This window comes from Xylocopa sonorina, unplaced genomic scaffold (assembly GCF_050948175.1).
Source record: "Xylocopa sonorina isolate GNS202 unplaced genomic scaffold, iyXylSono1_principal scaffold0076, whole genome shotgun sequence".
Lineage (NCBI taxonomy): Eukaryota > Metazoa > Arthropoda > Insecta > Hymenoptera > Apidae > Xylocopa > Xylocopa sonorina.
This window is the reverse complement of record NW_027490147.1, coordinates 614,932-637,201: the sequence shown is the minus strand read 5'-3', so window position 1 is coordinate 637,201 and position 22,270 is coordinate 614,932. Positions and strand designations below refer to the sequence as shown.

At 39.0% G+C, this 22,270-nt stretch overlaps 1 protein-coding gene across 1 annotated transcript; it reads left to right on the top strand.

Annotated features, from left to right (window-relative positions):
• Positions 1 to 1,026: 1,026 nt before the first annotated feature.
• On the top strand, positions 1,027 to 1,362 carry LOC143432266 (uncharacterized). The gene has a single exon (XM_076909042.1). It carries the CDS (start codon positions 1,027 to 1,029, stop codon positions 1,360 to 1,362), a length of 336 nt encoding a protein of 111 aa, XP_076765157.1.
• The last annotated feature ends 20,908 nt before the right edge of the window (positions 1,363 to 22,270 follow it).

The following is a 22,270-nucleotide window of genomic DNA, read 5'->3' as shown; positions in this document are numbered from 1 at the left end:
AAGCAAGTAAGCTGTAACCTTCTCTGCATAGCATAATTCCCGTCAGCTTCTACACTTCAAAAGAAGGTGATTTCTACAGTTCCATGCAACGGGATGGCGCTTCATAGTGTCCGAGTGTCAAAGCTATGAAGTTCCAATTTTCCATGCAATCCAATGGCGCATCTCATATCAGCCTTTCAATGCAAGTAAGCTGGAATGTCTGTAGTGACCAGCAGTGCAAAAGTTAGTTTCATTTACCTCGAAATTTAATGACGGAGAAATGAACTGAAATTCATTGTGAAAGATGAAATGGCCATCCTTGACGTTTACTGATGTATTTTCGCTCTGGCTAAATTCATACATTCGTTGTGATCGTATCGATAACGAACAGCGTCACAGCCGGCAGTACAAAGCTCGATTAAAGAATGTCTCAGTTAGAACCAAAGTACGCCATCGAAGTTCAAGATATTTTTAGCAACCCGCTGGAGACTCAGAAGTATGAAACGCTGAAGGCAGAACAAGTGCTTAGATTATCCTTCTTGCAAGCACAAAAGATTCGCCGTTTACTAGAACAGGAGGAAAAAGGAGATAGGACGCCGGCGCAGTTCTTATGTCATATGAGGGACCTGGCAGGAACTACGGTGTCCGATGAATTCTTAAGGCCGTTCTGGTCCGTTCGCCACCCGGCTATGGCCAGGGCTTTTGTCGCGGCCCAAACAAACCTCCTGCTAAACAAATTAGCCAAAACAGCGGACCAAATCCACGATGGGACCGCACAGGAGGTAATTAGCATAACGCTGATCAGTACCACCGAGCTCTTATTAAAACGATTGAAAAGATTGGAGCTCGAAATATCGGAGCATCGAAAATTTTGCTCTCAAATTCGCGTCCAGACACGAGATTCTGCAGCCGCCGCTCGAGTTCGAAGATTACTACTCGCAATAGTTCACTAGCCAAGCTCAAGCATTGTTGGTACCACTGGAAATTTGGAACCTCATCCACGCGGTACCGTTCGCTGTGCGGTTTCCTTTCGGGAAACGAGGAGGGATGTCAATGAACGCGGCAACTAGTAAGGGTCCAGCGACTAGCCGCTTGTTCGTCACCGATCGCGCAACGAAGGAAGAAGTCTTGATTGATACCGGTTCAGACCTTTGCGTGTATCCTCGCACGCGTATAAAAGGCCGAATTCAGATGACAAAGTACCAGCTATGTGCGGCTAACAACATTGTAATAAATATCTACGGCGACAGGACGATCAACCTGAACATCGGATTCCGACGTGCATTTCCATGGAGTGTCATCATTGCGGACATCTCCAGATCTATGATCGGCGCCGATTTCCTGAGCCAGTACGGGTTACTGGTGGATCTCGGTAACAAATGACTGCTGGTCCAGACACCGTCATTTTCTGCCAGGGGACGACGCCACACCACCGAGACGGACAATCAGCGACAACTGCGCATACAATCAGATGTTCGCCGAATTTCACACAAACACATGACATCCCGAAAATCGCGATTACAATGCCATTCGGATTATTCGAATATGTATCGATGCCATTCAGACTGCGAAATGCCACGCAAACGTTCCAGTTATTCAATGATACCGTACTACTAGAGGTCTAGACTTCTGTTATGCGTACCTAGACGATATACTATTCGCATCTAGGGACGAGACCAAACATAAGAAACATTTCCGAAAACTCTTTGGACGACTAGAAAACTACGGAATCGTAGTCAATACATCGAAATGCGTATTCCCCGTACCAGAAATACATTTTTGCGGTGACGAACGCAGGTGTAGACGAACGCGGCACGAAGCCATTACCTGATAAAGTACGCACAATATTTCAATTTCACAAGCCACAAACGATCGAACAGCTACGTAGATTTCTCGGTATGGTCAATTTCTATCGTCGCTTCATACGTACCGCCGCGAATCTGCTAGCGCCAATTAACGTACTTCTAAAAGGGAAGCCAAAGGAATACGCGGCACTTCATTGGTCACCCGAAGCCAAAGAAGCTTTCTAGAGGCTAACAAACGCGTTTGTGTACGCTACGTTATTAGTCCACCCGTCGAACTCGGCATGACTCGCGGTTGTCGTAGACGCGTCAGATTTTGCGCTCGGCGCAACACTGCAGCAGCGATTAGGCAAATCGTGGGAACCGCTAACGTTCCGTGCGAAGACTCCCTCGTCTACTCAGAAAAAGTGCAGCACATATGATTGGGAATTGCTTGCGATATATTCCACAATCAGGAAATTCCGACACGTGGTAGACGGTCGCTTATTCGTCGTCTACACCGATCACAAACCTTTAACGCACGCGTTTAATTAGAAGCCAGAAAAGTGTACGTCATGACAGTTCAGGTACCTTGATTTCATCAGCCAATTTACGATTTATATAAGGCATATTAGCGGGAAAGGCAATGAAATCGCGGTGGTCTTGTCACGCGTAGAAACGATCACGCCCACGATACGATGCGATCTAGGAGGATCGCTACCAACACCGCGAGGCGACAAATACTATCTCACCTGCATCCATCGTTTCACTCGATGGCCCGAAGCATTCGCCATTGAGAGCATCGAATCAGAAACAGTCGCGAGAGCATTCGTCGCGGGGTGGGTCACGAGTTTTGGGACGCCGCAGTTATTCCATTGTTTAAATGCAATATTAAGAACAAATCACATTAAAATAATAGCGTATCATCCCGGCGAAAACGACCTTGTGGAAGGCTTCCACAGGCAATTAAAAGCAGTCTTGAAGTGCCACGATGACGGGACCTGGGCGGATGATTTACTTGTAGTCTTGCTAGGCATTCGAATGGCCTATCGCAAAGATATAGCAGCATCAGCCGCATAATTGGTACACGGCTGGAATCTCCGCTTGCCACCCGAGTATTTTCCTGCAACGACCGGCAATGCAATAGAGCTAGCCAAAACGATTAGACAATTACAGGCTTACTTTAGAAAGATTTGCCCAGTCGAAGCATCGAGACACGGTGAATAGAAGGTATTTGTAATAAAAGACTTGACAACCACCTCACACGTCTTCGTACGTCTGTCAAAAGACCGTTGCAAAATCCGTAGGAAGTACTGTTCAAAGTAATATCTAGAAGCAAGAAAATTTTAGAAGTAAGAATATGCGAGAAAGACGTCAGAATAACGATAGATAGGTTAAAACCAACTTACGTATTAGAGAACGCCAACAAAAATACAATGTCACTACCGAGTATGGCACCAATTATAAGGATATTAGTAGTAGGGTTGGAATAGAAAGGCAGCTAATAAGATAGTAGTAAGAGGTATATAGTATAGATAAGATAGGAATAAAATAATTTATATTCTTAATCTAAATAGATATCTAGATAAGTTAGAATTATCAGCCCTACACATTGTTACAATTTTCACAGTCTCCATTAAACTATCGCGAAAAGTTAGTTTCATTTGTTGCGCAGTTTAAAGACAGTAGAGAAATTAAGTTGAATTCATTGCAGAAGGTGAAATGGTCACCTATTACAGTTATTGATGTATTTTCCTTCTGGTTAGGTTCTCACTGTTAAGAATATAAGATACATACGTGTTGTATATGAGAGTGTTTTGATACCGTTTGACTACGCACACATGTAAGGCTCCAATTCGCGAGGAGTCACGGAAAGTATTTCATAAAGAAACAAATATTCATAAAGAAACAAAAGAAACAAATGATTCGGCTGCCAAAGAGAGTTCAGTTAATCTTGAAGGCTTGACGAGTGAAGATGCTTACAAAATGAAACGTACGCGTGAACCTTGCAGTTTTTCTGAAAGCACCACCGAATATAAAAGTCAAATTCCGAACAACTCCACATATTTCATACGACGCATTATACGTCGTGAATTCTACAGTTCCTTTCAGGGGGATGGCGCATCATGGGGTCCACGTGCTTAAGCAATGGAGTCTTAATGCTCCATGTAATATGATGGTTGGTGGAACAAGCTGTAATGTTTTATGCATCGCGTTATGCATAACAGCTCTAGTACTCTGACACCTAAAAATCATGAAGCGTAATCCAGTTGCTGGAAACAGTGGAACCTACATTCTTTTGAGCTATAGAGAGCTGATAAGCATAGTGCATAGAACATTATGACTAACGTACTTTGAAATGTTGAAATGAGATGTGTCATCGCAATTCATGGAACATCCAAAACTCTATTGCTCTGAAAAGCACACACTATGAAGAGCCATCACGTTGCAAGGAACTGTATAATTAACATTCTATTGAGTTGTAGAAGCTGATAAGCATAAAGCTATGCATAGAATGTTACAACTTATTTACATTGAATCGTTGGAATGATATTTGACATTTCATTGCATGGAACTGTAGAATTCACATTCTTTTAAGGTGTAGAGACAGATGAGCATAATGCTATGCATAGAAGGTTACAGCTTACATACTTTGAAACGTTGAAATGAGATGCACCATCGCATTACATGGAGCATTGGAACTCTTTTGCTTTGATACGCAGGCACTACAAAGTCCCATCCCGATGCGTGCAACTGTAGAATTCACATTCTTCTGAAGTGTGGAAGCAGATAAGCATAATGTTGTGCATAGAAGATTACAGATTAGTTACTTTGATACATTGAAATGGGATGCGCTATCGCATTGCATGGAGCATTAAGCCTCCATTGCTTTGACACGAAGATACTGTGAAGCGCCGTCCCGTTGCATATAACTGTGTAATTTACATTGTCTTGAATGTGTAGAGTTAGATAAGCTTAATTTGTTGCACAGAACATCACAACTTATTTATTTTAAAACGCTGAACTGAGATGCGCCATCGCATTGATTGGAGCAGTGGAACTATATTGATCTGGCAAGTAGACACTACGAAATGCAATCCTGTTGCAAGAACCTATGGAATTCACATTATTTTGAAGTATATAAGCAGATTAGCTTAATGAATGTCATGGAACATTACAGTGTACTTACTTTCGAGTTTTAAAATGAAATGCGACATCGCATTGAATAGACTATTGCAAGGCAATCACTTTGACAATGTGGCACTTAGAAGAGCGGTGCAGCTACGTGGAGCTGTAGAGATTGTATACTTTGTAATGTAGCACCAGATAAGCATAACTGCGTTGTATAGAATCTTACAACTGACTTGCTTCGAAACGTAGAACTAAGGAGCGCCATCTCGTTGCATCGACCTTTGGAAGTCATTTACTTTGTCCATTTTACAGTTAGAAGAGCTAACTATTACATGGACCTCACGAAATTCCATGCAAATGTAATGTAGAACCAAGTAAGCATCGTTGTTGCTTGCATAGAACCTTACTAGTTGGCATTCTTAACTAGAGGTATCAATAAGTAAACTAGCGTCACCTTACTAGCACGCATCCTGTTGATACTTTATTTTCAAGAAATAAGATTGAAGATATTATTCCCACTTAATAAGATCAGAGTCATCACCTCACTGGCACGCATCCTGCTGACACCCTGATTCCCAAGAAATAAGATTGAAGTCTTTGCCCCACCACCTAAGAACTACATAGTCCTGGGAACTAGTCTTCAGTCTTGATTAATCTTTCGGTCTATACTGTGAAACTCTGCATAAGTATCGTCGCGATATTGTAATAAACTTTATATTTCAAACATTAAATGAAGAGTCGAGTGAATAATTGCTCACTCGTATTTTTTTAAGTCACTTTATAATATTTTTCGTGATGCTTACATTGACACGTTGAACTGAGTAGCGTCATCGCGTTGCACCAATATTTGGAAGACAAATACTTTGACAAGATGGCACTTAGAAGTGCTATAGAGTTATATGGATCTGTAGAAATTACATACTTGATAGTTTGACATCACATAAGCATAACAGCGTCGTATAGAAATTTGCCTACTTACGCTGAAATGTAGAACTATGAAGTGTCATCGCGTTGCATGGACCTTTGAAAATAAAGTATTTTGCTAAGTTGACAGTTAGATGAACTAACAGTTACATGGATCTGTAGAAATTGCATGCAATAGTAATGTAGTACCAAGTAATCGTTTTTGTTTGTATAGAAGCTTACTACTTTCTTACATTGAAACGTTGAATTGAGAAGTGCCATTGTGTTTTGTGGACCTTCGGATGTTAATTACTTCGACAAGTTAACACTTAGAAGAACGGTACAGTTACATTGATCTGTAGAAAATACACAAGATAAGCACGACTGCGTAGTATAAAACTTTACAACTTACTTACTTCGAAACGTAGAACTGAAAAGCGCTATCGCGTTACATGGACATTTGGATGTCAAGACTTTAACAAGTTGATACTTAGAAGAGTTATATAATAACGTTGATCTGTATAAATTACGTAAACAGTAACATAGAACTTAGTAACCATAATTGTATCGCATAAGACCATATATTTTACTTACTTTGAAACGTGGAACTAAGATGCGCCATCTAGTTGCATGGACCTTTCGAAGACAATTCTAAGTGTCCACTTCTAAGTATAAACTTGCCAATGTAATTGACATCCAAATGTCCATGCAATCCGATAACGCTTCTCAATTCTACGTTTCAAGGTAAGAATGTTGTAAGGTTCTGTACAACGTAAATATAGTTACTAGGTTCTATGCAACTATTAAGGTATTGCAATGAATGTAATTTCTACATATCTATGTAATTGTATGGCGCTTCTGAATGTGAAATTATTCATGTAATTGATTTCCAATGGTCCATGTAACGCGATGGCGCTTCTCAGGTCTGCGTTTAAAAGTAAGTAAGTTGTAAGGTTCTATACAATACAATTTGCTTCCTGGGTTCTACATTACTATATATTTAATTTTTACAGATGCATGTGACTGTATAGCGCTTCGAAGTGCCAACTTGTCAAACAGATTGACTTCCAAAGCTCTACTTAGCTTAGCGTAGGTACTACAAAACGCCGTTGCAAGGTCCTGTGGAATTCACATTCCTTTGAACTCTATAAGCAGGTAAGTATAATGCGTTGCTTAGAACATTATAACTTACTTATGTTGAATCTATGAAACGAGATGCGCCACCACATTTTATGGAGCATTAGAACTCTAATGCTTTGAAACGTAGACACAACGAAGTGCAATCCTGTTGGAGGAAACTGTTAAACTCACATTCCATTGATGTGTAGGAGCAGATAAGCATAATGCAATGCACAGAAAATTACAGTTATTAGCGTATTTATAGGGGCGTATTTATAATATATGAAGAGTGTAAGTATACATACTAATACGGAACATTTTCTTAGAACGTCATGGAACGGTGTAAAATTAAATAGAATTTTGGATATAATGGGTTATTTGGTGAAGGCAATCTATTGACAATCATCTAAAATATATAATAAGAATAAATATATATGCTAATTTGAAATATGTACTTAGAACATCGTGAAGTGTGATTTCTATTGATACTTCTAATTGTGAACTTTGAATAGTAGAACTGAGATACACCATCGCGTTGCATGGATCTCTGGAAGCCAATTGCTTTGATAAGTTGGCACATACAAACGCTATACAGTGTGACAGAAACCCGTCTACAGTAAGTCGGGGAAGCCCGATGAAAGGATTATAATTTAGCACGGTAAACTGAAAACGTATTTTTAATACAGGGTAGTTGCGAGTCTAGAGTTTCTTGAGCGCCAGCTCAAGGAGCTCACAAAGGAGCAAGGAGATGGACTACACGACGCGGGGAACCCGGGACAGTACAACTCTCGAAACTTCGAAATGCTCCATCCCTCGACCACGTCCAGCCGAGTACGCAAATTCGGTTAGCGGGATACTGAAGTCACGGCTTCTTTGTTTATAGCCTCGACGCGGGTTTAACAAATAAGGACTAAGGGAATTACGGAGCACGTCGCGAATGAACGGACGTCACCACCCGTTTCGCGATACAAAATACGATATATCATACGCAGCAAAAGAAATGCGGCAGGAAAATGGGACGCTTTAGCGTATAAGGACTCACGCTTTCTTTTCCAGGCTGTCCTGGCTGGCTATTCCTCTCGCACTTTTCCCCTTCCCTATCTCTCTCACTTTCACAATCGTTCATTGGGTATAATCGCTTGCTCTACTCGCTCGCCAATTCGCTTGCTAATTGATCTTTCTTCGGTCCTCAGACTTCTTGAATCCTCCTCCGGGGCTGCTTGATGGGGTGGTGTTGTACGCTCCGGTATTGTTCGGGGTATCGATCGGTGGATTTCGACGGTCACCTCTTTTCGGCCCCCCCTCCCCCCGCGGGTGTCCCTGAGGGAGGTTTACCCAATCATCTGAATTGCGGCGCGCCTAGCGCGCCGCGCTCCCGTGGCTCGCCTGCAGGGCCGCCGGACCTTTAACTTTTCTTTAGGGGGTTAAGAGGGGTTGAGATTCTTCTTACATCCTAAAGGACATCCTCTTCATGGTAGTGGATGGCGGGCAGCGGTCACGTCATTGCAGAGTATATTCTAGTGCTCATCTGATTGATGGGTCTCCTTCACTGTCCAACTTTCCGACTCCTCCACCGTTATACGTTAACTTTATATCGTCTACACTTCAAAAGAATGTTAATTCCGCACTTTCTTTCGACGGGATTGCGTTTCTAGATGTCTATGTATCGAAGAAATATAGATCTATTGCTTTATTCAATGCAATGTCGCATTTTATTTTTATGTATCATGATAAGGTGTAATATTCAATGCAACGCGTTATGTGTATCTAGTCAACACTTCAAATGAATATAAATTCCGCACCTCCTAGCTACGGAATCGTATTTCCAGGTGTCTACGTATCGAAGCATTGAAGTTCAATTGCTTCATTCAACGCGATGCCGCATCTCATTTCAATTACGTCAGATAAGATGTAATATTCAATGCAACGCGTTTTGTGTATCTGCATCTACACTTCAAAAGAATGTAACTTCGACACTTACTTGCTACGGGATAGTGTTTCTAGATGTCTACATATAGAAGCAACTGAGTTCCAATTCTTCATAAAACGTGTTGTCGCATTTCATATCATCAGTGCGAAGTATGTAAGTAGATTTTAATGCCCTATACGTCCCATTGTGATTTTCTGCTTCTGTATTTCAAAAAAATGTGGATTCTACTTATCCATGCAACGGGATGGCGCTTCATATTTTGTGCATGTCAAGGCAATGCAGTTTTTTTGCTACATGCAATGCGATAGCGCATCTCGTTTCAACGTTTCAAGGTAAGTAACCTGTAACCTTCTATGCATAGCAATATGCGTATATGCTTCTACACATTTAATGAATGTCAATAGAAGGTATCCACAAAGCGGGAGCACGCTTCATAGTTTCTACGTGTCAAATAAACGTATTTCCTTGAGTCCATGCAATAAGGTGGCGAATCTATTCTAAAGGTGGTAAATCATGTAACATGTTATGTTCTATTCATTTCATTATACTTGTCTGCTCCTACATAGCAACCGATTGTGAATTCTTCTGTTTCTTCCAGCGGAATGAGGTTTCATATTGTCTGCGTCTCAAAGCAGTAGATACCTGAAGCATTACACCATGCGATTGCGCATCTCAGTTCAACGATTCGAAGTAAATAAACTGTAACCAATTATACATAGCATTATGCTTATCTGCTTCTATGCTTTATAATGCCTTGGGATGTAAGAAGAACCTCAACCCCCCCTTAACCGCCTAAAGAGATATCAAAAGTCCAGCGGCCCTGCAGGTGGGCCATGGGAGCACGGCGCGAGAGGCACTCCGCAATTCAAATGGTCAGGAGGACTCCACTCAGAGATACCCGAGGGACGAGAAGAGGTGATCGCCGAAATCCACTGACCGATTGCCCCGAACAATACTGAAGCGTACAGCCCATCCGAATAAGGAGCCCCGAGGAGGATTCAATAGACCCGAGAACCACCAGCGAATTCAAAGAACCTCAAGAAGAGAACGTGGTTTCTGTTGATACTTCTAATTGTGAACTTTGAATAGTAGAACTGAGATACACCATCGCGTTGCATGGACCGCTGGAAGCCAATTGCTTTGATAAGTTGACACATACAAACGCTATACAGTGTGACAGAACCCGTCTACAGTAAGTCAGGAAAGCTTGATGAAAGGATTATTATTTAGCACGGTAAACTGAAAACGTATTTTTAATACAGGATACACAATAAGTACAATTTAATCGATCACGTAAAACTCTTAACAGGCTCACGATCGCAAAAATAATCGACGGAATAGGGGTATTTCGAAGCTGCGAGTCTAGAGTTTCTTGGACACCAGCTACTCACAAAGGAGCAAGGAGATGGATTACACGACCCGGGGAACCCGGGACAGTACAACTCTCGAAACTTCGAAATGCTCCTTCTCTCGATCACGTCCAGCCGAGTACACAAATTCGGTTAGCGGGATCCTGAAGTCACGGCTTCTTTGTTTATAGCCTCGACGCGGATTTAACAAATAAGGGCTAAGGGAATTACGCAACACGCCGCAAATGAACGGGCGGCACCACCCGTTTCGCGATACAAAATACGATATATCGTACGCAACAGAAAAAATGCGGCAGGAAAATGGGACACTTTATCGTATAAGGACTCACGCTTTCTTTTACAGGCTGTCCTGGCTGGCTATTCCTCTCGCACATTTCCCCTTTCCCTATCTCTCTCACTTTCACAATCGTTCATTGGGTATAATCGCTTGCTCTGCTCGCTCGTCAATTCCCTTCCTAATTGATCTTTCTTCGGTCCTCAGGCTTCTTGAATCCTCCTCCGGGGCTGCTTGATGGAGTGGGGCTGTACGCTCCGGTATTGTTCGGGGTATCGATCAGTGGATTTCGTCGGTTACCTCTTCTCGCCTCCCCCCCCCCCCCCCGCGGGTGTCTCTGAGGGAGGTTCACCTGATCGTCTGAATTGCAGCGCGCCTAGCGCGCCGCGCTCCCGTTGCTCAACTGCAGGGCCGCTGGACCTTTAACTTTACATTAGGGGGTTAAGAGGGGCTGAGATTCTTCTTACATCCTAAAGGACATCCTCTTCATGGTAGTGGACGGCGGGCAGCGGTCACGTCATTGCAGAGTATATTCTAGTGTTCATCTGATTGATGGGTCTCCTTCACTGTCCAATTTTCCGAATCCACCACCGTTATGCGTTATGTTTATATCGTCTACACTTCGAAGGATTGTAAATCCCACACTTCCTTGCTACGGGATAGCGTCAGATGTCTACGAATCGAAGCAATAGAGTTCTAATGCTTCATAAAACGCGATGTCGTATCTCATTTTTATGTCTCACGTTAAGATGTACTATTCACTGCAACGCGTTATGTATATTTTGTCAAGAGTTCAAAAGAATGTAAAGCCAACAATTCCCTGCTTCGGAATAGTGATTCTAGGTGTCTACATATCGAAGCAATAGAGTTCTAATGCTTCATAGAACGAAATGTCGCATCTCATGTCTATGTATCATGATAAGATGTAATATTCAATGCAGCGCGTTACGTACAGCTCGTCTACACTTCAAAAGAATGTAAAGCCACAGTTCCTTGCTATTGAATACCGTTTCTAGATTTCTACGTATTGAAGCAATAGAGTTCTAATGCATCATAAACCGCGATAACGCAATTCATTTCTATGTTTCATGACAAGATGTAGTATTCAATACAACGCGCTATGTGTGTCTCGTCATCACTTCAGAAGATTGTAAATCAAACACTTCCCTGCGACGGAATAGCGTTTCTAGATGTCTACGTTTCGAAGCAATAGTGTTACAATTCATCATATAACGCGATATCGCTTTTCATTCCTATGTTACATGATAAGATGTAAATTAATTCATCGTATTGTGTATATCTTGTCAACACAACAAGAGAATGTGTATCCCACCATTCCTTCCAACGGGATAGCGTTTCTAGAGACTATGCATCAAAGCAATAGCGTTGTAATGCATCATAAAACGCGATATCGCATCTCATTTCTATGTCTCATGATAAGATGTAATGTCAATGCAGCGTGTTATGTATATTTCGTCAACACTTCAAACCAATGTCAATCCCACGCTTCCCTGCTACGGGTTAGCGTTTTTGGATGTCACCTTTTTGAAGCAATAGAGTTTTAATTGTTCGATGTATGTCAGTGGATTTTCATTCTCTATACATCTCATTATGCTTCTACACTTCAAAAGTATGCGAATTCTGCTGTTCCTTGCAACGCTATAGCGCTTCATATTTTGTGCGTGTCATGGTAATACAGTTTTGTTGCTACATTCAATGCAATAGAGCAACTCATTTCAACGTTTCAAGGTAAGTGACCTGTAACCTTCTGTGGCGGCTACGATTCCTAGTATTTTGTAGTCGTAAATTTTCTAAAGAAATAACAATGCGTCCTTACGAAACAGCGCAGGTCTGGCCACCGCGGGTTAGCACTTGGCGACCAGGCCCGCGCGCTTCCTAAACCCGATACCCGTCTGGTCTGTGTCCATCATCTGGGCCAAGCAATTATTTCCCTTAAGATTTCGTCGCGACTGAGCATTGCCAGTCGCGTACAGCAGATCCTTAAACCAGGTTTATTTATGACCAATTTCCGTCCGTTACGTTTCGTGGAAACGTTCACTCTCCTCGTCTGTGCATCTATCCTTTTCATTCTGGGATTTCCCATCCTTTTCTATACGCATTTTTAAGGGACGACATTTTCGTCCTCGCGACAGTTCGGTTAGAACGACGCAAGCACACAGTTCTGTTAGAACAACGCTAGCATACAGTTCGGTTAGAACAGTTCGGCGAGAACACCCTGTTCGTTAGAACAACCTCCATATTCGTTAAGAATACTGAGGTCAAGTTGAGTTTCAATAGAGTCGCGTAGCGACGTAAAAGAAATCGTAGCCATAGCACCGCCCCCAGCATTAAGAACTGTTGTTTTATTGTTGTTTCGCTATTGTTGACTATTGTTGATTGTTATATATTAAATTGTGGGCAAAAAGGTCGAGTGTGGTTTCTTACTCCCGTTACATTGCCCTCACTTCTATGCATAGCAATATGTTTCTACACTTTTAATGAATGTCAATAGAAGGGATCCATAAAGCGGGATCGCACTTCATTGTTTCTACGTGTCAAACAAACGTATTTCCTTGGGTCCATGCAATAAGGTGGCGAATCTATTATGAAGGTGGTAAAGCATGTACCATGTTATGTTATATTCATGTCATTATACGTGTCTGCCCCTACATAGCAATCGATTGTGAATTCTGCTGTTTCTTCCAGCTGAATGGGGTTTCATATTGTCTGCGTCTCAAAGCAGTAGATACCTAAAGCACTACACCATGCCTTTGCGCATTTCATTTCGACGATTCAAAGTAAATAAACTGTAACCAATTATGCATAGCATTATGCTTTTCTGCTTCTATGCTTTATAATGCTTTTGGATGTGAGAAGAACCTCAAACCCCCTTTAACCGCCGCACCGCGTTGCGCGCGAGGCGCTCCGCAATTCAAATGCCCCCTCAGAAACACCCGAAGGGGCAACAAGAGATGATCGCTGAAATCCACTGTTCCATGGTCCCGAACAATACCAAAGCGTACTGCCAACCCCATCAAGGAGCCTCGAGGAGCTTATTCGCTAAAGCATCCCATTTTCATGCCGCATTTCTTGTATCACATATTGTGTATTGTATTTTATATCGTGAAGCGGGTAGTGATCCCCGGTCATTCACGGCGTGTTGCGTAGTTCCTCGTAGCCCTTGTTAGTTAAACCCACGTCAAGACCATAAATAAAGAAGCCGTGACTTCAGTATCCCGCGACCCGAGTGCGTGTACTCGGTTAGGCGTAGGCGAGAAGTGGAGCATTTCAAAGTTTCGAGGGCTGTTCCGCCCCTTGTTTCCCATGGCCGTGTAGTTTATATCTTTGCTGCTTTCTGAGCATTTGGTGCCTATGAAACTATAGTCTCCCAGTTTCGAAATAGCCCTCGTTTCGGTGAATATTGTAACGATAGTTTGCTTTAGACTAAAGTACGTTTTAAACTTTAAGGCACTTGAATAATTAACTACTTCGAGCTTCCCTGACTTACTGTAGATAGGTATCCGTCACAACTGATAGGGAACATCACTTTACATAGATGTATAGAACACACATAGCTTTAAACGTAGAACTGAGAGTTTGAGAACTTCCTTCAACAAAGATTTCTATTGCCTTCGTCCGTTCTTTTAGAAGAGTTTTTCATAAACCACTTACTTTTCACGGTTGCAATACTTTTAAATGTATGCGAGGTGTAATCGTTTAAATCTTAAAATGATTACTTAGTGTTGATTATTATTTAGTAACTCGGTTATAAACGTGTCTGCATAAGATTTAATCCATATGTTTATAAGTCTGAAATTTATGCAGTCATTTGTTAGTCACGTATTGCTCAAACGACAAAGATTCTGACCACTTCAAAATGGTTGACTTTCATTAATTTTCTTAAAAATTGAAATACTGTCCAACTGCTTGCATTAAAGATTGTAATTAAGTTTTCCAAAATATATTACCTCTTATAGATGAATTCTGGAATTGAAATTGAATGCTTTATTTTTCTAACTCCTGTTTAGAACATCTTTCCATTGGAATGTTCAAGTATTTTTCATATTCCTAATTATAGAAAATGTTTTGCTTGGTTCTTTAATTTAATATTTAGAATTTCCTGAGAAATATTTTTTATCGTAATGAACTATATAATTGCAATTATAATTCTTTATGAAATAACAATAACAGAGAGGAATGTATCCATTCTTGTAGTTTTGTAGAGAGTATTTAATCTCACTATTTAAAATGAAACATTAACATTTGTTTACATTCTCATGGAATTTAATTACCTTTTGATTCAAATTCACAATGTTAATCTTCCGTAGTTCAACAATTGTGTGAGCTGTCCTCAGGAATCGCAGCTCAGTACTTATAAAATGGACGGCAAACGAACAGCCTAACCAATTGTAATCAAACCGATTTTTCAATACTAATATTATCATGTTTAACTTATTCTGCAAACTATCAAAATGCCCTTCGAACAGTGTTTACTCACTTCCTTCCACCACTGTTTGCAATACGTATGTTTCATTTACTATCAAAACCGTAAGCATTATCGCATTTCCTTACTTCTGGTAACCTTCAATGGCTTCATGTTACAGGTCGTTGAACTCGTTTTGAAATACTCTATCGTATTATGCAAGAATGAACATACCAATTCATTTTAAAAAATGAAGGTGACCTTCAAATGTCCAACATACCTCCACTTACAAGAAAACTATTTTCATCAACGTCTGGGCCCTTAGTACAATTTTATATCAGCAAAAATTTCTATGAAACTTATTGTTTCGAGAATATCTGAGGTGTTAATTATCACTGCCCAACCCTGTATATTGCTATGGATGTACCCAACAAGGCAACGATGAACAAAGTTAAATTTAATATTACGATGTTTATTATAATACTTATAATATATTTGTTTTTCTGGAATTTAGCCAAAAATCAGTGTTCACGATGTCGACAGATGAATGTATTTGCCTTACAATTACAAGAGCGGACAGTTTCGAATGTAGAATATTCAGTTTCTGCGCTAACTGAATCATTGCAAACGTTAAGTAAAGTGCATGCCTTTCAAAACAGTCAGATGCAAATTACGATACAACGTTCTCAAGAAATGGTACGTGTCACTCTTTTTTAATTTCCGTTTCTTTAATCAAAGGAAATTTAATTGAAATATCCGTAAAATTTAAGGACAAAAAGTTATTATACATAGCAACATATATGATGATGATAAGGGATAAGTATACGGAACTGGAAATGGAAAGTCGCGAGCAGAAAAAGAAACTGATAGAACTGGAAAGTAGATTGATACATCCCTCAAATGATGCTTCTACGTCAATAAAATCGGTTAAACAAACAACTGCTGCAAAAATCAGGTGTAATCAATATTACTGTCGCTCAAAAGCTATAATAGAATTGGAACGAAATGGATATAAAACAGGCAATTATATCTATACGTTCTATTCTATGCAAAGGCAAATTTTTCAAAGAGAAAAAATGTATTACTTACAAATTACTTATGTTCGAAGAGATCTCATTAATTTAGGCTTCCTGTCTTGCAGAACTAATCATTCATTTAACATGGAAAGGGGACGAGGAATAGTAAAAGGTCTTCATATTTCATAGTCTCACTCGATACGTCGAATGGATCACGTAAAATATCGGACAGTAATTCCATCTATACCTTCAGACCTTAAATATATAATTATAACAACATATTTAATTCCGTTTTAACATTTTTCTAATTATTTATATCTATTCCTAATAAATATATTAATCGAATAAGTTGCTTTACCAAAGAATAAAAGAATCTGAGTATTACAAATCTGAGCATTACATAACAAACGTGCATTACATATATAATGTTACATGTAACAAAAGATGAAGACCAAAATGATCGTACATAAGTTAAATCCACAATGCGGTCATAGAGATGCAGAAGCGGCGAAAATTCCAAACAATAATTAACAAAATTCAAAGAGGGGGAAGTGAAAATCCATCTCCTTGATGATGATAAGAAACAAGTCTGCCTCATGCACTACAATATCCCAAGCAGCCAGCGATTGGCACGTCAGTGACAACGGATGGAACGAATTCCGTGACAGAACTGTGCAAAGACAGTGCTCCTACACAGCTCTCGTAACGGCATACTATTAGTACTGGGGCGGCACTCGTATCACGGCACTATTAATGCATCGCGCTATAGCACACTGGCTACACGGCCGTGGCACTGCCACTATCAGCTCACCATAGCTGCACGCGTGGTAGGGGCGTAAGCTGACATTTACTAATGGGGAAGCTGTTTCTATACAAATTATAAGCGAATATGAAAAATGGCTAACCTAAGCAGTTTATTTATTTTAATTCTAAAATAGATACAACGGCACGAAACAAAGGTATAAGAACTCGATTTTATTATTTTCTATAAACTAGCTCGATACGGCGATTTCTTCCATAGAGTCTTTAATTACTTTATCATAAAAATATATAAATTTATTTTATATATATTTTCTTCGATTCATCGTTACAAATTCATGCAATTGAGGGTTATATTAAATACGATGACAGCATGTTATTTAAGAAATTACACAAGGCGAAGTTAGGGACGCAACAGCATGAATTTTTATTTTATAAGTAATCTTTTATTTTATAAATAATATTTTTAGTTTATGACGGGTTGATAGAAATATATACGACTCTCTCAATAACTATAAATATAGGAAAACGACTACCAAATGTCTATCAGTATTCATAACTTGAACGTCTACTGACATCCAACGGTTCTAATTTGCATGATAGCACAGGTTCCTCATTACCAAATGTGACCCTACGTCATTGCTGAGAAGATTCATGAATGGGGCGATGACACGCGTGTCACAGTGGTGCTGGCGCTGCGCGATACACACGGCGTGTTACGCTAGTCTAGAACGTGCTGGTAAGACGTTGTAGCATTTTAGCTATCGAATCCGGTCATAGATGGCTTCACATCAGCTGACAGTCCTCGGAAGTGGCAACATAGTGCCGGTATGGTATCGCCATCATCTTGTCATTTGTTATTTGGGATGCTTTTTAAAGCATTATTCGAAATTGGATTTGAACACATAGCTACTTAGTCGTGAATTTGTATGTACATAATTATACATGACTGCATAAAAACAGTATCATACACTTTTATAATCAATGGGATATAAGAATATAAGACGAAGAACTATCCACTCGTATCAAGAGTAAAAACAGTGTTTAGTATGCAAGGTTCGTTGTAAAATACAATTAAGCAGTTAATATATCAAATGACAGCACATAATATATTACTGAAAGTATAATGATATGAATAGCAAGAGAAACATATTTATTTGTTAGATGATTATAAATTCAAATTTAAAGGTCCAAGTCACAGTAAATAAATTATTGTTTAATAAGGTGATTTAATGTTGTTTCAAATAGGCGTGAAGAACTAGCTGGTATTTCTGTCAATATAATTTCATTTCCGCTGGATACAGCAAAAACACATTTGCAATCTAAGCAAGGTTACATTAGATCTGGTAGATTTTCCAAATTTTGGAAAGGGATGCTGCCAGTAGTAGTTGATTCAGCGCCAAGTGATAAACATACACAACAAGCAAAGCAACGTAATCTGATTTAAAATGTTCAAGATAATATAAATTAAACTATTACTCTTTTATAATCCATGTAGCGTTTCTGTTCTTTGTAACTTAAATAGAGTCTTATGAATGTAACGCAATGTAAAGTAGTTTGGAAAAAAAGAAAGCAGGCCTTAATCTCAAATAAAGGAACCTTGGATCTGTTGTATTGTGGTTACCGGCATGCCGTGTTAAGGGATATGATATCAGTTTCAATTTTGAAAACGAGAACAATTCAAAAAAAATCTGGAGTCAACACATTGGAAGAAAAATTCTTCCAGTGAAAAATGCTGTATGCAGAGAAGTAGTAACTTCACATCCCCTTGATTTTCTACAGAAACTATTATGCCATTTCACTCGATTGACTAGAATCGAAACTACGAAACCTATTAGGTGGTACTTCTGCAAATGCTACTATACACACATACGCACACACACGCAAACGCACACACGAATTCCATCAAAATTAAGGATACTGTGTATGTATTGGAGGATGCGTACATTAAAAAATAATTATTACATGGATAAATTGTAGAATTCCATTTGTAATTGATAATTAGATTATAAACATTTATATGCTTTTATCAGAAATTTAAATACGTCAAAATTGCAGCGCGCAGGTGTGTAAATATCACTTTGCGATCTCATTTCATTTTGGCAGTTATACTTATATATGAGCATCCACCCAGGCATAAAGCTTAATAATCTTTCAACTATAAAATAATTATGAAACATTTTGCTGGCGTTGGCCTATTTTATTATTTTTGGAATTTGTGAAGCAGCTAGAAATATAATAACAAAGTACTTTACATCTTTGCTCACTGCTTCCAAAGAAAATATTAAATATGAATAACTATGTTCATTTTATTATAAATGTATGAGTAAAGTTCAATCTACATAAATAAATATTTTCAAACGTAATTTATTTAATTTTTATCATTTAGCGTTACAAAATATATTACAAAATATATAAAAATATATTTTACTTTAGTTTTTTTAATATTCAAAATATTTTATATTATCATATTAAACTTTTACAAAAAGTAACAAAATTTTTATAAGTAGGAATAATTTTTCCTTAATTAGTTAATATGTAGGTTCTTTTTGAGAAAACGGTATTTAATTTTTCAAAGTAAGTTTCGACTTTAAATTGACCACTAATTTCTCTAATTTCATTGCTTTTCGTAGATCACCGCAAATTTTCAACTTTCCCATTACGGCTTTGCCGATGCAAGATTTAATTCTCCGAAAGATATATAATATTATGTTATTAGTAAAATTATTCTGCATTTCTAATTAATTTGAACGTAAAAGATATATTTTTTTAATGAGAAATCATTGCGAGAAAATTTTGAGAATCCATTGTTAATGTTGTACCTAGTGGTTGACTAGGTTCTCCTCTCCCTGCCGCACCTTTTTACCTTTTCTATGATCCAAAAACCGTGTACAAGTTTCGGCACCTTTAAAATTTACGAAATTTACATATTGTAAATTTTTGCAAAAGTGATAATTAACTTTTGAATTATGTGTGCTTGAGCAATGAACCAGACTGATCTATGATGTGTTGTAATGTACGAGGATTAACAAATTTTTTCTTAATATAATGAACAATATAGTATTTGAGCTTACAGTTTTGTTAACAAACTCGCTGTTTAAGTTAGTTTGAATGTCAATTAATATTTACATGATCTTTTCCTCTGATTTATCTGTATAATTTGTCGTTCTATTCAATTGTTGTTTATAATTATCCAATTCTGTATGTTCCAAATTCTCCACCAGGAAGGAACCAGGCAACAATTTATCTTATCAATAATATTTATATTCTGTAAAGTAAATTGATTTGTTTACTAAAATATAAATTATACATTCATGTATGAATTGTAAACCTTTAGTTAATTATTCACACCTGGATTACACGCATAATACGGGTAAAATCAGACATTCCTTCAGTTTTTTATTAATACCTCATCGATTAAAGACTGATTAGTAACAGATATACTGTCTTTGCAAAATTAAAGCGTACATTGCATCATCCATTATTTCCAGCCGCCCACTATAATTTTGTGATTCTGGCTGGCGTTGCTTATGATTAGTAATCCATAAATTATGGACGTCTGGAGCTGCCAACATCCGATAACGTATGCTAACACACGGCTGGTGTATCCAATAGTAGGTAACTCAAGACTTATCAACGACTAGAGTTGCCTGCGGTCGGTAACTCACGGTATATCAACAGTAGGTGATGCATGCAGTCGATAACTCATGATATTATAACGGTTGATATTGCCAATAGTCGATAATTCTTGAATTATCGATGGATGGCATTGCCAGCTATCGATAATCCATCTCTTACTTGGCTTAACTTAATCTCACATCCTCTAAACTTAATTTAATCCAAAATAACCCCAGTTACACCTAATCTAACTTAACCTGCCTTCACTCAAATCTAACCCAACCTAACACAATCTAACTTTACCTCTTTTAAACATATACAAATCAAGCCTACGCTTTCCTAAGTCTAACCCAACATAACCGAGCAACCTACAAACATTCTCAAACATAAAACAACCTAACCTAACCTAGTATAACCTGATCTAACGTAACCACACTTCCATCTGGGGACGGAAGCAACCTTCGCAGCTTTCGCAGGGATAAGGCTATGCAGTAAGCCTTCCGCAGTTACGGAGACCTGTTCCGATTGAACGTTTATTCACGTAATGTAATGTAATGGTCGGCGGGTTCAATCGGAGCGAGTCCACATCGAATACAGGAGCGCCTTCGGCGGAATGAAAACGAACATTCGGAAGAAAATAAAACTTTACTAAAAAATCGTACGGAAATCGGATATATCGACGCGTATCTAATATATATCTAACTAAAACATAATTCGAAAAATGCAAAGGATAAGAGGGAACATTCTCCAATATATGACATATATAAGTTAACGGATGCAAGAGAGAATACTCGATCTCGGTGTAGCGAGACCGGGGTGCCATTCTAAAGCAATCGCATAACGCCGGTTCCGGGATGGTGTAGAGAGGGAATGTGGAGGGTGGAAAGCATAAAATAACAACAATGTAACTAAAGAGAAAGAAAAAGAAAATCTGTGGAAGCATTGCATTTATTGAGAGGAAATCCTAGAAATATCAAACAACAGATTATATACTATGCCGCTAGGGCAAGGTACAACGCAATAGACGATATCATGAGAGAAAGTAAAAAAATCAAGAAACTCAAAAAGAAAATATTAATTTAGATTGAAAGAATCAATATCACTGATCGCGGCAAACTTAATGGAAAACGCGTGACTACGAATCGGTTAGAGTATAAAATTGATGCTAGTCGCGAGTCGAGTGGCCCTAGGAATTCCTCTAGCTGCTGGTTCACGATTCGGAATCAGCGCCATCGGATCCTGGCAGAAGATTAAAGATGACACAAAGGGATGGGGAAATGGAAAAGCATACTAATAAATAAAGGAGAAAAAGAAAGCCTGGGAAGGAAGCACAGACACGGAAGGAGAAGCATCAGGAGCCGAAATAAGTGCATGATAATGGAAAAGCTACCGATAAGAATAGCGCCTACATTGTTAAATAGACAAATGGGCATCCATACATCAGACGTAACGACAGATATTCTGAGCGAGGAAACGGCGAAGCTAATGACATATTACGAAACGTTATTGGAAAACATCAGGCATATAAAAAAACTAACATCGAACACTTGATCGAATTAGTGGCGAACGGTACAGAGAAAAATGAAGCAACTAAAGGAGCAGAAAACATTCGAGGACAGGCAGTAGGATGAGGAGAAGCAGGAAAAATGACAGAAATACGAAAAGATGACGCAAGGAAATCGAGAGCCGGAGATATAATCCTAGAATTGAACAAAAAAACAAGCATAGAGAACAAAGTAAAGGAGATAAGAGGAACTCTGAAAAAAGTATTCGAAGTAAAACATTCGAGTACGAATATAATGCTCCAACTAAGGGACATATAGCCGTTAGACGACTAGAGAAGAAATGAAGGAGTACATAAAACGAAAACGGAAAATAATCGAAGGAAAGGATAGCGGTATAAACGACAAGTTGTTAAAACAAACGTAGAGAGGCAACCGAGTCGCGTTAGCTGAACTTGGACAGG

Bases quoted from the DNA above. Each gene is read 5' to 3' on its own strand.
- LOC143432266 (XM_076909042.1), top strand. From the start codon at position 1,027: ATGTCAATGAACGCGGCAACTAGTAAGGGTCCAGCGACTAGCCGCTTG.